Source organism: Triticum urartu, chromosome 6, assembly GCF_003073215.2.
Source record: "Triticum urartu cultivar G1812 chromosome 6, Tu2.1, whole genome shotgun sequence".
In the NCBI taxonomy this organism is placed as follows: domain Eukaryota; kingdom Viridiplantae; phylum Streptophyta; class Magnoliopsida; order Poales; family Poaceae; genus Triticum; species Triticum urartu.
Window position 1 is genome coordinate 193010999 of NC_053027.1, and position 13417 is coordinate 193024415.

The 13417-nt window shown below is 45.3% G+C and overlaps 2 protein-coding genes across 4 annotated transcripts; one reads left to right on the top strand and one right to left on the bottom strand.

Moving 5' to 3' along the window:
• The first annotated feature begins 6 nt into the window (after positions 1-6).
• LOC125512330 (plastidic ATP/ADP-transporter-like) lies at positions 7-1477 on the top strand. The gene is made up of 2 exons (XM_048677421.1): positions 7-48; positions 814-1477. The coding sequence occupies exons 1-2, from the start codon at positions 16-18 to the stop codon at positions 1189-1191; spliced, it is 411 nt and encodes a 136-aa protein (XP_048533378.1). The 5' UTR covers positions 7-15; the 3' UTR covers positions 1192-1477.
• A 186-nt stretch (positions 1478-1663) lies between these two features.
• On the bottom strand, positions 1664-9486 carry LOC125512329 (protein argonaute PNH1-like). Of its 3 annotated transcripts, none has more exons than XM_048677419.1 (21): positions 8573-9486; positions 8222-8457; positions 7859-8139; positions 7644-7753; positions 7357-7463; positions 5759-5891; positions 5528-5644; positions 4821-4928; positions 4672-4743; positions 4447-4569; positions 4178-4337; positions 3947-4068; positions 3684-3821; positions 3466-3608; positions 3157-3219; positions 2978-3041; positions 2762-2897; positions 2577-2650; positions 2307-2407; positions 2176-2201; positions 1664-2067 (listed from the first exon to the last, which is right to left on the bottom strand). In XM_048677419.1, exons 1-21 carry the CDS (start codon positions 8960-8962, stop codon positions 1907-1909), a joined length of 2865 nt encoding a protein of 954 aa, XP_048533376.1. In that variant the 5' UTR covers positions 8963-9486; the 3' UTR covers positions 1664-1906. The 3 variants fall into 3 exon arrangements, with proteins under 3 accessions (XP_048533376.1, XP_048533375.1, XP_048533377.1); XM_048677418.1 differs by having other exon boundaries at positions 2176-2207; positions 2313-2407; positions 8573-9482; XM_048677420.1 differs by having other exon boundaries at positions 2176-2207; positions 2313-2407; positions 8243-8457; positions 8573-9481.
• Between the last annotated feature and the right edge of the window lie 3931 nt (positions 9487-13417).

Consider the following 13417-nt stretch of genomic DNA (forward strand, 5'->3'; position numbering starts at 1 on the left):
GATCCTTGCAAAGAAATGGCGTACATTCCTTTGGATGAGGACATGAAGGTTAGTGCTGAAAGTTACTTGTTCCTAATGTAGAAAATATCTCTTCAGTTACTCATGTAATATAGTAGCGTGGGAACACACGGCAAAACCAACTAGTCATGTTTTCATACGGTTTTGGATTTCCAAGATCTGAAATCGAAATTACTAGTAACTGAAACAAAACAGAACATGCCATCAATCATGATGATTATGTAACTATGGTACTTTTGAGCTATTTTGCTGTATCAGTTTAGTACAGTTCAAAAGATACTGTAGATTTTGAGAACAGATAAGGAAGGATGTGAATAGAACATAAACTTCATTTGATATACTTGCTATATTACAAAATGAAAATCAATCATCATATGATAAAATATACATGCAAAACTGTATAGTTTGACTAGGTCTGGTTAAAAAAATAACGGTTGATCAATTCTTTGATTGTAACTAGAATTCAGTTATGTTGATATGATCATAGTATGTTTAAGTTGTTGTGCTTCATTATTTTTACTTCCAATCGTAATTTGCCTGCACACTAGAATCCTTGCTCAATGTTATCTGACAATCATCTGTACTTGTTTGTTGTTCCCTCTCCTAATGAAAAAAGGCGTGCTTTCTCTTCCTGAAAAAAACAATTATCTGTACTTAACTGTCAGAAATTTTATGATGGATATAAGAGCCTAGTATGCATTGTCTACAGACCTTGATGCTTGCTTTAACAAATACCTGGCTATTGTCGAATTCTCGATACTTATTTAGTAACTTCTTCTCTTGTCGTGATTATAGGTCAAAGGTAAGGCAGCAATAGATGTGGTATGCAACCCACTGGGAAAATCTGGAGGCGCCTTGATCCAGCAGTTCATGATCTTGTCATTTGGGTCTCTTGCCAACTCAACGCCGTACCTTGGAGGAATATTGCTGGTGATTGTCATCGCGTGGTTGGGCGCTGTAAGGTCCCTTGACTCGCAGTTCTCTCCCCTGGCAAAGCAAGACCTGGAGAGGGAACAGAAGCTGAAAGCAGAGGCGGTAGAAACGACGGCTCAAGTCGTTGGGACAGGGAACGGTTCCCTTCAAGAAAATGTTGCTTCCACAAACGGTACGGTCATCAAACAGTCGCAAGAACCCGAGATCACTGCCCCTGAAAAATCTGGCAAGCAGTCTTAATAAGTTTCCACCCCCAGAAATTTAGTTAGTACCGAGTTTTTGATGGAACCAAATGTTGCTTGGTTGGGCCTGCCATGGGGAGCTGCTGGGAAAGGCAGTAGAGTGATTGATAAGAAAAATAAGATGGCCTGTTCTTCTGTTGTTGTAGCATATTTTTGACTTCATGCAAGTATCTATAGCTGTTTACTGGGAGTATCTGTAGCTGTTTGGTTTGTCGCTCCGTAGATATGAAACTATTTTTCTTGATTTTTTTATATTACAATTTTGCGGAAAATCTGCTTTCACAGATCTATTAGTCCATGCTCAAAAGTTACTACTCCTACTACTTTTTTTTTGCTACTGCTTGTTATCCCTAATCTTTCTGAACACTGATCAGACAATTAATTATGAGCCTTGCCTAATTCTGGCATCAATATATGCTCAAGATCATGTGTTTCATATATGCCCAAAATACAGCACAACCCCTGCAAAGTTGAAGAAAGGAGTGCCCTTAAGAAGCATATTTGTGCACATTTTCCAGACTTGACTTTGTCAATATATAAGCTATATATTACGCAGGATTTTTTTCGCCCTCAATAAAACATCGGCCAAGTTTTTACAGGACAAGATACCTAGTTCTTCACTCTTCCCGCCCTACATATATCTAATCTAAACCTCTAACTCCTAGTGTTAGCTGGAGTATATAGCATGCCTGGGTGCTACTCTTTTCCCCTTGTCAGCAGTAGAACATCACCCTCTTCACCCTCTCTTTCACTGCCGGCATAGTCTTCATGGCGCCTCCATTCCTCCCGTTGGCATTCTTCACCGAGAGGCTATCTTGGTCCATGTAGAAACGTGCCCGGAATGCGGCTAGATGAGCGTAGTAAACAGGCGGCACTGCTCAAACAACACAACATACCAAAGGCCAAAGTTCAGATTTCTCGCCAAATTGTTACGTTGAAAGAGTTAATGTATTCAGCAGGAGCGCGAGAAGGAAGAAATTACCGACAGAAACAGATCGTGTGCAACGCACATACCTGCGACGAATTCACATAGCTAGTAAGATATTTTTCAAACTGAATAACGGAATGCAACTTTGGTTCTGAAAAAGTATCATGAATTATAGGATGGGAACAGCATACGTGTAGCAAAGGTTGTTCGTCAAAGTCTGCATTTCATCCGCCATGAAATTGTTCTCGTCCCACAGAACATGATAATGTGCTGGCTTACTGGTGCCCTGGCAATGTCACTGACATTAGCTAACTCACTATAAGATCATCTCAGCTTTAACAACATAATTATTGTACAGGCTATTCTCTGCATTTTGTACATTCAAGCCTATAATCATAGCCACGAAATATGAAATCAAGGCAATCCTTTCAAAATTCAATCGGACACGTCCTTACCTGGATTCCAGCATGGCTGCAGAGGTAGAAATCAAACTGTGTGGGATGGCATATCTTTGAATCAACAACGGTGCCTATTTTAGGCACAACCAGTGAGCAGTTATGAAAATTTATTAGGGCAAAGAAAATGTAAGTCAATAAGTGAGTTATCAATATCTTGATGATGGAAATGGCATGGCATATACCAGGCAGGATATTTCCGCTCTTGTCGGTGCTGCTTTTATCATTGTGGTTGTTTGCAAATAGTTTTGTATGGTGACGCTTTTGGACTATCACAAACGTCACTGGAGGTTGGTAATTTGGTTCTAAAGATGCACAAGCCTGAAAATATCCAAGGGGTCAATTAGGATACTTTAACGTGTAAGCATGTCAACATAATAGGTAGAACATTAGTTGACAACCTTGCGGATAGCATCTAACTCGTAAAGTAATACTTGATGGAACTGTCCTGCGCTGACACCGTCCCTGCAGAAGAAAAGAATTCGTAATTATCTGAACTTCCATACAACACAAAACTGTTGGCATTAGCAAGCCTTTTGTACCCTGCAAGAGACATCCAACATGCACAGTGAAGTACTACCTGTAGAAGATTATTCTCAATGGTTTCTGCCCTGTGGCTTTCCTGAAGGAAATTAAAAGCTCCCTGCATGAAGTTACACACAGAAAGGAAATTCATCAAGCTCATTCTGTGCATGGGAGGTCCTGATATTTTTTCAGAGAGATCCAATGATCTGAAGTTGGATGCTCTACTTAACACTTTCGCCGTGCATGATGACGGATGATCAAATGCACACATTGTTCTGTGCTTCTTTGTCGTCTCGAGTGAACTTGTGCATTATCTTTACAGATGATGTGTTATTAAGGGTGTGACTCAGTGCATGAGAAATACCTGATCATGCCTCCGGTGACAGTGCCTCGCTGAGGATCATGCCATGTTTTGTAGAGATCCTGGATGAGCTCTTGCCGATAAGCTTGAGCGCACACCAATCCAGCGTACTTTGTAACTTCTGGCCAGTCTTGAGAAGCAACAACCTGTAAAAGCACCGTATTAGAGGATATCATATGGAAACTTGGTTAAAGAGACAGCAGAGTAATGCTAAATCTTACCGCAGCAATTGATGGACTGGTGTCCTCTCTGGTTTCAGGATGCGTTACATCCGCACCAAATATTATTGTCGGTACATCACTGACCAATGGGATTCTCCGACTTACCGCGTCCAAGAGTACGGTATTTCTTCCCCCCATCTGATTTCACCAAAATTGTTAAACATGAGATATAGTGAATTGTCTCTATCATCAGAGACTAACTTACTTTCTGAACGTGAAATCTACGTGTGAAACGAAGACCATTGGTCCCAGTTAATAACTACCTTAACATTGATTTTGAGTGAGACATTCGCCAGGTATCGTTTGCAGATCTTAAATACATGCTTTGCTAAGCAGCACTGTGACATTATTCCCAATTCGGTCTCACAAATGCGCTTTATGTCACCTGAAAATTAATACTCATTATATGTGAGAAAAGCAGAAAGGACGAGCAGAGGACTGAAAAATATTTGCAACAAAGTACTGTACAATAGGAGGTGAAACTGCATCCTCACCATACAATGCACCATTGTTGTCAGGGAGGATTACCAAAAGAAGCTCAAGCTCCTTTCCCTTGGGTTTTTTCAGTGCAGCGTTATACACATGCTTAAGCGCCTGTACTGCTTGCTCTGGTCTAGCCGAATACATTGGTATAGCAGGCTCGCTGTTGAACTCCTGCAATGCCGTTTAACAAATAACAGTTACTTGAAAAAATATTGCTACTGCAACTGAAAAAAGCAAGCCTCTGTATAATATAATATACTAGCATAAATGAGAGGTATACCATGCCTAAAAGTTTACACGTTTGGGCTAACTCCTGGCAAAATCCACTGGCAGTGCTTTCTTGAACACTTCTTGAGAAGTTAATGGATGCCCAATGATTCACAGTGCATCCATTGACAACTTTCTGCAAAAATGATTTTATTTCAGTGGTGAATTGACAACTTCAGGCACAATAGTAACTCTACTACAACTGAGAAGTGATGACTTCAGCAGAGTGGATATTAACCTTGTTTTTCATGTCCCATTGGCCAACACGAGGTAAGCACTCTGACTCTTTTCCGGTATCATGATATTTTAGCTTCACACAGAAAGGCAAGTCAGGAATGAGCACAGAATAGCTGGCAATAGCAAATTGGAGAACAGCATTGATCTTACCCAGGGTGCAGGCAGAACTCTTGCTTCAATAGAGGTGAGTTTGTCGCTTATGTTTATCCCAAATTCCTTCGCATAGGGATCTTGATCATATCCATTTTTGTGAACGGTCTGAAAACAGTTGCCTTTTAGTCTTTTAGGAAATTTTGGTAGGGGCCAGACCATGTTTTATGTCACTCAATGTTGTGTAATGAAACAAAACAAGAAGAATTGGCAGCGGGCAGTGAAAATTGTACTCCTCCTATATCGGGTTTTGACTGAATTATGTTGAAGCACTGACAAAAAAACAGAGTACATGCACGTTTGGTTCATAACCGAGCTTTGCCAAGATTTTCCTGCTAAACTGTGGCAAGCTAAAAAGGGTGTGGTAAATAAATTGGTGTCCACAACTTTGGCAAAAGTATATGAGTTCGGTGACAGGTGGACAGGCTGGTAAGAAAGTGTGCCGCGACACTTACATTTGTGCCAGTAAAACAAACAGTAGCTACACACATCTGTCACTTATGTTGCAAAGTGTGGCAATGAAGCCAACAATATTCTTCAATGTACTACGCAAGGATTGAAATAAACTTGGCATGTTAATTATTGAAAACAACAAAGAAATTATTCAAAATAAATTTGGCATGATAGTATCTGAATTTCTTATGAATGGTCTCTGCAAATATTGCCAAGTTCAATCACTTTTGAGTATACCAAGAAACACTTCATACCCGTCGAATATCCATTTCCTTGTCTCCAGGCCTTTGGCATGTAACTTTCAGTAATGATGTGATCTGCTTTTCATTCAACCTCTTCTTGTATCTCTGACCTTCAACAATCTTGCAGACCTGTCAATAAGCATCTCGTGTCACACAGTATTCAGTAATAGTAAAAGCATCATGTATTGCACTGGCTGATAGGAAGTTTGGGACAGCGCGAGACTAAAGACATTAGTTACTGACCTCCATTGGTAGATAATTTGGCTTCTTTTGGTTTCCTACAAGAAGGCAGGGAAGATGTGGTTGCTTTATGGTGAAACCATACATTTCCTTGAAGTACTCTACAACCGATTTCACTTCATCGTCAATTGGGAAACTGTTATAAGAAAAAGAGCAAAGGCAGGTGCTGAAATGTTAGCCCAAGCACCACTACTTTGTTTTTTGCATGTTTAAGTACATATTTGCGTAACAGTGTAAGAAAGGATGCCAATATGCCATGCACCGTCAATACGCTATGCACTTTAGGAGTTAGGACAAGTTTGAATTAGAATAGTTTATCTAGCAATTGTTAACACATCTAACACCAAAAACTAAGGCCTCCTATGGTTTGTAGGAATTCTGTAGGAATTCCATAGTATAGGATTCCTACAGGAAAAAATCAAAGAAATCTAGCGAAGCTGTGGATGAGGCTGGCTAAGGGAGAATATCATACGGAAACCCACATTCGGTTGAAACCAGTGAAAACCACGCGAAAAAGATGTTTTAGAGTTTCGAAAAAATCTCAAAAAATATGGGATGTTAAGAGGGTGATGTTCTATTTTTTCGAGAAAATGCAAAGGGCTTTTGCATTTCATTGCATTGTATTGCCATGCAAAATTTCAAGTTCAGATACATTAGGGATGTGAGCTATCAAAAAGACAAAATCAGCATTGAATAGTGCCGAACAGTAACGTCACTAGTCATTGCTGAATTTGTCTTTTTCATAGCTCGCATCCATATGTGTTTTTACTTGAAATTTCATGTTACAATAGAACATCATCCTCTTAACATCCCATATTTCACATGACAATAGAACATCATCCTCCTATGGCTTCCACGAAGTTTTCTTTAAATGTTGGTCTCTGTATGATATTCTCCTGGCTGGCTAATGGGACGGTCATCTTTCGAACCAAGGTAAAAGGCAATTAAGTTTCATCAGATTCAGACTTACGGTCAGTGCTGAAACCAATGTCCGAACACCCCACTTAAGATAAATTCCTTTAGAGCCCTTTGGTTTGTAAGAATAGATTTCCTATTCCTATGTAGGATTGGTTCCTATCCTTCACATTTCAAAGGAAAACAAACATTAGCTTGGACCTAATGTAAAAATTCCTATCCTATGAACCAAATGACATCTCATTTGCTATAGGAACTGAGATACATGTCATCCCATTTCCTATGACTTTCCTATTCCCATGATACTTCTATCATATGAACCAAAGGAGGCCTAACTAACCGCATATAGTTTCATGTATCAACCAGTTCAATGCTCAAGTTGTTAACAAAAACTGCTGTTCATGCTACAACATATTTTAAGTATTCTATTTCTCAGAGTAGAACCATCACCAATAAGCCTGTCGAATCATTTTTCTTCCAATATTTTTAATTATTACACAAACATTCAATTGCCAGTACATAACTACAAAACATCCTGGAATAAACTGAAGTTCCCATAACATTTAATGTCCGGTCAGGTGAATTTTATGGCACTAAAACTGACAATCCTCAATTATTTGGAAAGTAAAATGGAAGGCAAAAAACAGGAACACAAGAATAGCACCAACAGAGATTTCAGAACATACATTAGCTCATGAGTTGGTTGCGCTGTCAAGCCGAAGACACGGTATTTCCGTCTTAAACTTCCCCGGTGAGTGATTTCGACCTTCAAATCGTGTAGAGCTTTCTTTATCTGCTTGACATCAAACACAACCATATAAACTAATCAGGCATCAGCCATGAAGTATTGAAAAACCACCAGTTCACAACCGAACAAGTACGAATTTCACATGGTCTTGCCTATGTAATGTAAGTAGTAGTGTATCACTAGTCTGGATATAGCACATAAGCGCAAGTGTGCAACACAATTTACCCTGACTCGGTTCGCGTCCGACAACGGCCTTGACATGACATCCTTCCCCAGGATCTGCGCCGCAAAATCGATCACCGGCAGCGGCTCGACAAATGCCGTGGACGACATGTCTGAAATCGGCACCCAGGTGTAAGCTCAGGACACACAAGGAAGCAATCAAATTGATCATCAAGAGACAGGTAGCGTTGGGACAACGAAAGCATATAGTATCTCACCGATGTTGAGTGACAATCCCATTTGGGTCGGCCGGATGCTCTGGTAGAAGCCGAACCACGACTGCAAGCCATCGCCGAGCCTCTGCGGCGTCCTAATGTCCGGCGAGTAGAACGACCGCCTTACGGAGAGGTACCTCTGGCTAGCGACTTCCCGCAGCACGACGTCGAGGACCTGTAGGCCCCCCTGCGGCTCATCGGGTTGCCGCCCCGCCATGAACTCCCGGAGGTGGCGCAGGTCGGCGCCGGCAGCGAATTTGATGGCCACCTTGTACTCCTTCTCCCTGCAGGTACAGGTAGAGGCAAACGAAATCAATTAGTCGTCCACAGAGACGGGGCGCGTTAGGGCGTACTGTGATTGCGTACGGATCGGCCGATTGTGTGTACCGGACGGTGGCGCTGGAGACGCCGTCGTCGTCGACGGCGAGGCGTATGACGAACTCTCGGGCGTCGAAGGGGAGGCGGCCGGCGGTGTAGAGGTTGCTGCGGCCGTCGTAGGCCGGGAGGCGCATGCCGAGGTCGGACGCGCGGTAGAGGCGAACCAGCTCGGCCACGATGGCCCGGCTCACGCTCCGCGACCTCACCTCCGGCGTGATCTTGACCTGCAGGACATCGAAAACACCACGCCGTGGTGGGTGTCACCGTCATGGTCACCACGGTTGCCCATGCACGGCCACGTTGTGTTCGGCGAGAGGCTAGGAGTGGCGAGCGACTTACGTCGTACTGGGGGAGGTCCTTGTCGGCGACCTCCGCGAGGAAATGGTTGGCCTTCACCACGCAGCGCGTGCCCGCCCTCCCGAACCCCGGACGGCGGCAGAGCTCGAGCCCCTTGCTCGACACCGGCGGCGGCTCCGCTGGCGCGACGGCGACAACGCCAGTGCACGCGGCAGGCACCACCGCCTCCTCCTTGCTCCGCGCCCGCGCGCCGTTGCGCCGCGGGCCGCTCGCACCGGAATTGCACTTCTTGCATCCCGCCCCCGGCGACCGCGTGGCCGCCTTGGGGTGCGCCAAGCTGCTTTGCAGCGCCTGTCTCCGCGGCGGCCCCGGGCACCCGCCAGCCGCCTTACCACCGACCACCGTCCACGGCACCTCCAAAACCTCGAGCATCCCGCCGGACGTGGCCGCCGGGAGCCGCACTCACGCAACAAGACAAAGCAGGCGGCACGCGATCAAGAATCCAGGCAGGAAGCTCGATCCGCCGTCCAGCGGGAAGTACCAGCGGGCAGAGATAGTAGAAGAAGAAAGCCAAGATTTAGCTAGCATGCGTCAATGCGGACACGACGGCACGAGCGCGGCCCGATCACCACCGGGACAGGGAGCGAGGCATTCGAGCTCCGCGCGCCATAAAAGGGAGAGGTCGGCATTGACGCGACAGCCGCAGCGCGCACGAAAAAGGGTTCGCGGCGACGACGCCCTCCGGCATTAAAATCCTTCCTTGTTCCAGTACCCAAGCGATAACTCCACCTGAGCAACGGCGTTTTTACCAAACGGAGTAGGCGTCAGCGGGGCTAGGGCGGCACTGTAAAAGGTCACGAACAGTGGCGCAGTGGGTGGGCTACAGAAAGGCGGGAGTATTTTTATGGAACGGAAGCGGGTGGCGGAGAGGAGGGGGGAGGAAGCCTCGGCGATCTCACCGAAGAAGGAATTAATATGGCGACCTGTGCCAGCGTGGTGGCCGTGGCGTCGAAAGCAGCGCCGGCCTCAGGTTGGGGTGTGTGCACGCTGTTTTCAAAGACGCACTTGTGTCATGCGATGCATCGATCTTACGGCCCCTTTCACCACGAAAATTCAAGTCGTTCCCCGAGCTCATCTACATCCGGTTGTAGCAAAAAGAACACCTTGAACTTTTTGTGGTTTATAAGATGCTCAAATGCGTGATATTGTGTAAATTTTCAGCTTGTTTGAACATTCGAGAAGCTTGTGGCAAAAAAGACAAAACCTGATATGAACAGTGTTGCTTTCAAAAATTTCTCACCCTTGGAATTTGTTTTTTCGCCACAAGCTCCTCAAATGTTTAAACAAGCTGAAATTTTGCATGAACCTCATACATTTGAACATCTTACACAAAAAATATATTTTTTATTTTGCTGCTATTTTTAAAATTTACTGTTCACACTCGGGGTGTAGATAACCATCCAGACCTGCCCATATGCAGAATAGCTATTTCCCGTTTAGATTTCTCTCCCAAAATATCATCGGAGCATGTACAACCGGGCGTCCTATATTGGCGTCAACCATCCAGACCTGCCCAGACACTCTTTGACAAAAAAAATCACTCAACCAATCATCCCAAAATGCAGCCCAACATCCGGAATAACAGGCAGCCCCATATTCAGCCTAATATGTGGGGTGGATTTGGGACGCATGGACGTGTCCATCACGTCGGATCCAACTCATTATGACCCACACCGATCCCACATACATTCATCCCTATCCGCTCTCCATACCAAACGTAGACACTTCACTTCCCTCTGTCCTCAAGCTTTTCTCTGACGAACTCCGGCCTTCTCCTGCATGACAGGCAGTGATCTGCCCCGGAGAACTCCTGATCCATTGGTCGAGACCTTGTCCCGTGTAGAGATAAGAGGAGAGGGTCGTATGCATGGCTCTCCACCGCTCCCAAGAGGAGTGCGCCCGACCGCGATAGAACTTGATACGAAGGGAATCCATTGTGTCCGGTCAAATGTCGCTTGGATCCGTCAGAGCTAGTAGCGTGAGGCGCGTGACGCCGTAACCAAGATGTGGTGGCTCAATCCCTTCGGTGCTACTGAGTCCCCATGGCGTCGGGCTCCCAGTCGGAGGTCTACACTGGCATGCCTCATGGCCCGTCCGTCGCGGACGCGCGGCGTGCCTGTGTGCGAGGAACAGCGTGCGGGAGGGTGCGGAGGCAGAGTCGCACGACACCGGTTAGGCCGCCACTTCGGTCTGTCCACGTCAATTGTAGACCTTGCCTCGATCGGTGATGTCCAGGCCGTGGGCTCCAAGGAAGAAGAGTAGGGCATGGGTGTGATGCCCCTGCCTCGACCGTGCACTAATCATATAAGCAAGCATGCATGATCAAGGCCAGAGACTCACGGGGAGATATGACAACACAACTCTAGACACAAAGACAATATAAAGTTCTATATTACAAGCGAAGGTCACGAGGACCAAATACATAAGTCAGCGAAACGATAATATCTGAGTACATACATAAATAGACAGGTTTGCCTTAAGAAGGCCGAGCAAAACAACGACAACTAGATCGAAAAGGTGCAGGCCTCCTGCCTGGGGCCTCCTATCTACTCCTGGTCGTCAGTCTCCACGTAGTAGTAGGCTCCCTCGGTATAATAGTAGTCATCGGCGGGATCAGTTGGCTCCTGGGCTCCATCATCTAATCGCAGCAATCAGGTAAAAGGGGGAAAATATAGCAAAGCAACCGTGAGTACTCATCCAAAGTACTCGCAAGACTTACATCAGATCTATGTTAAGTATGCATCAGTATCAAAGGGAATGGGCTATATCTGTGGACTATACTACAGAATTGCCAGAATAGAGGGGAAGACCTAGCCTAACGAAGACTAGCATCTTGCAGCAACAGAAGACAGTAGAGTAACTTAACATATAGTAACAAGTATATATTAGCCATGCCCAGAGATCCTTCCTCGTACACCCCATGAGAAAGCGACCACGGAGTCATCATACCAGTTTAGTATCACCAATATCCAGTTTTAGTTGTAATAGACCGGGATACAACTCCGAGCGTCTGTTACCGTGGCCACGGCTATTCGAATAAATAAATTTCCCCGCATGGGTGCACCAACTTACCCAACACGCTTGATTAACTTCGGTTGGACACACTTTTCGGGTCATATCCGGCCTCGGCTGATCGACACGCCGTAGTCCCACCTAGGCTCAACAAAGAGGTCAGCACGCCAACTACATCCTAAGTGCGAAGGGGTCATGGGCCAATCATTCTAAGCACTCCTGAGCGTTGCGCAACTGGCAGGGGACTAGACCCACCTCCTTATACAAGCGCACGCGGTTACCGTCCACCCCAGCAATCAGCCCACATCTCTGAATTGTGACATCTAAAGAGCTTTCGGAAGAATCATACGACGCCGAGTGCCCATAACTTATCCCGCGTGGTGGTTAGTGCGAAAAGGCCAGGGGCCTATCAGATCATACATCCAAACCCGTTAGTGTGTTGGGAGCTCGCGGTAACGATTAATGCTCCTATCACCCCGTCTCGCGGTCTTACGACAAGGGCCAGGTCCATCCCTCTCTAGGGCAGTCTGAAGGAAATATGCCCTAGAGGCAATAATAAATTGTTATTTATATTTCCTTATATCATGATAAATGTTTGTTATTCATGCTAGAATTGTATTAACCGGAAACTTAGTACATGTGTGAATACATAGACAAACAAAGTGTCCCTAGTATGCCTCTACTTGACTAGCTCGTTAATCAAAGATGGTTAAGTTTCCTAGCCATAGACATGTGTTGTCATTTGATGAACGGGATCACATCATTAGAGAATGATGTGATGGACAAGACCCATCCGTTAGCTTAGCACTATGATCGTTTAGTTTATTGCTATTGCTTTCTTCATGACTTATACATGTTCCTATGACTATGAGATTATGCAACTCCCGAATACTGGAAGAACACTTAGTGTGCTATCAAACATCACAACGTAACTGGGTGATTATAAATATGCTCTACACGTGTCTCCGATGGTGTTTTTTGAGTTGGCATAGATTGAGATTAGGATTTGTCACTTCGATTGTCGGAGAGGTATCTCTGGGTCCTCTCGGTAATGCACATCACTATAAGCCTTGCAAGCAATGTGGCTAATGAGTTAGTTGTGGGATGATGCATTACGGAACGAGCAAAGAGACTTGCTGGCAACGAGATTGAACTAGGTATGATGATACCCACGATCGAATCTCGGGCAAGTAACATACCGATGACAAAGGGAACAACGTATGTTTTTATGCGGTTTGACTGATAAAGATCTTCGTAGAATATGTAGGAGCCAATATGAGCATCCAGGTTCCGCTATTGGTTATTGACCGGAGATATGTCTCGGTCATGTCTACATAGTTCTCGAACCCATAGGGTCTGCACGCTTAACGTTTGATGACGATTTGTATTATGAATTATGTGATTTGATGACCGAAGTTTGTTCGGAGTCCCGGATGAGATCACGGACATGACTAGGAGTCTCGAAATGGTCGAGACATAAAGATCGATATATTGGAAGGCTATATTCGGACATCGGAAAGTTTCTGAGTGGTTCTGGTATTTTTCGGAGTACCGGAGAGTTACGGGAATTCGCCGGGGGAAGTATTGGGCCTTCATGGGCCTTAGTGGAAAGGAGAGAGCGGCCACAAGGGGAGGCCGCACCCCCCCATGGGCTGGTCCGAATTGGACTAGGGAGGGGGCGGCGCCCCCCTCTTTCCTTCTCCCTCTCCTCTCCTTCCTTCTTTTCCTACTTGGACTAGGAAAGGGGGAAACCTACTCCTACTAGGAGTAGGAATCCCCCCCTTGGGCGCGCCCCTTGAGGCCGGCCCACCTCCT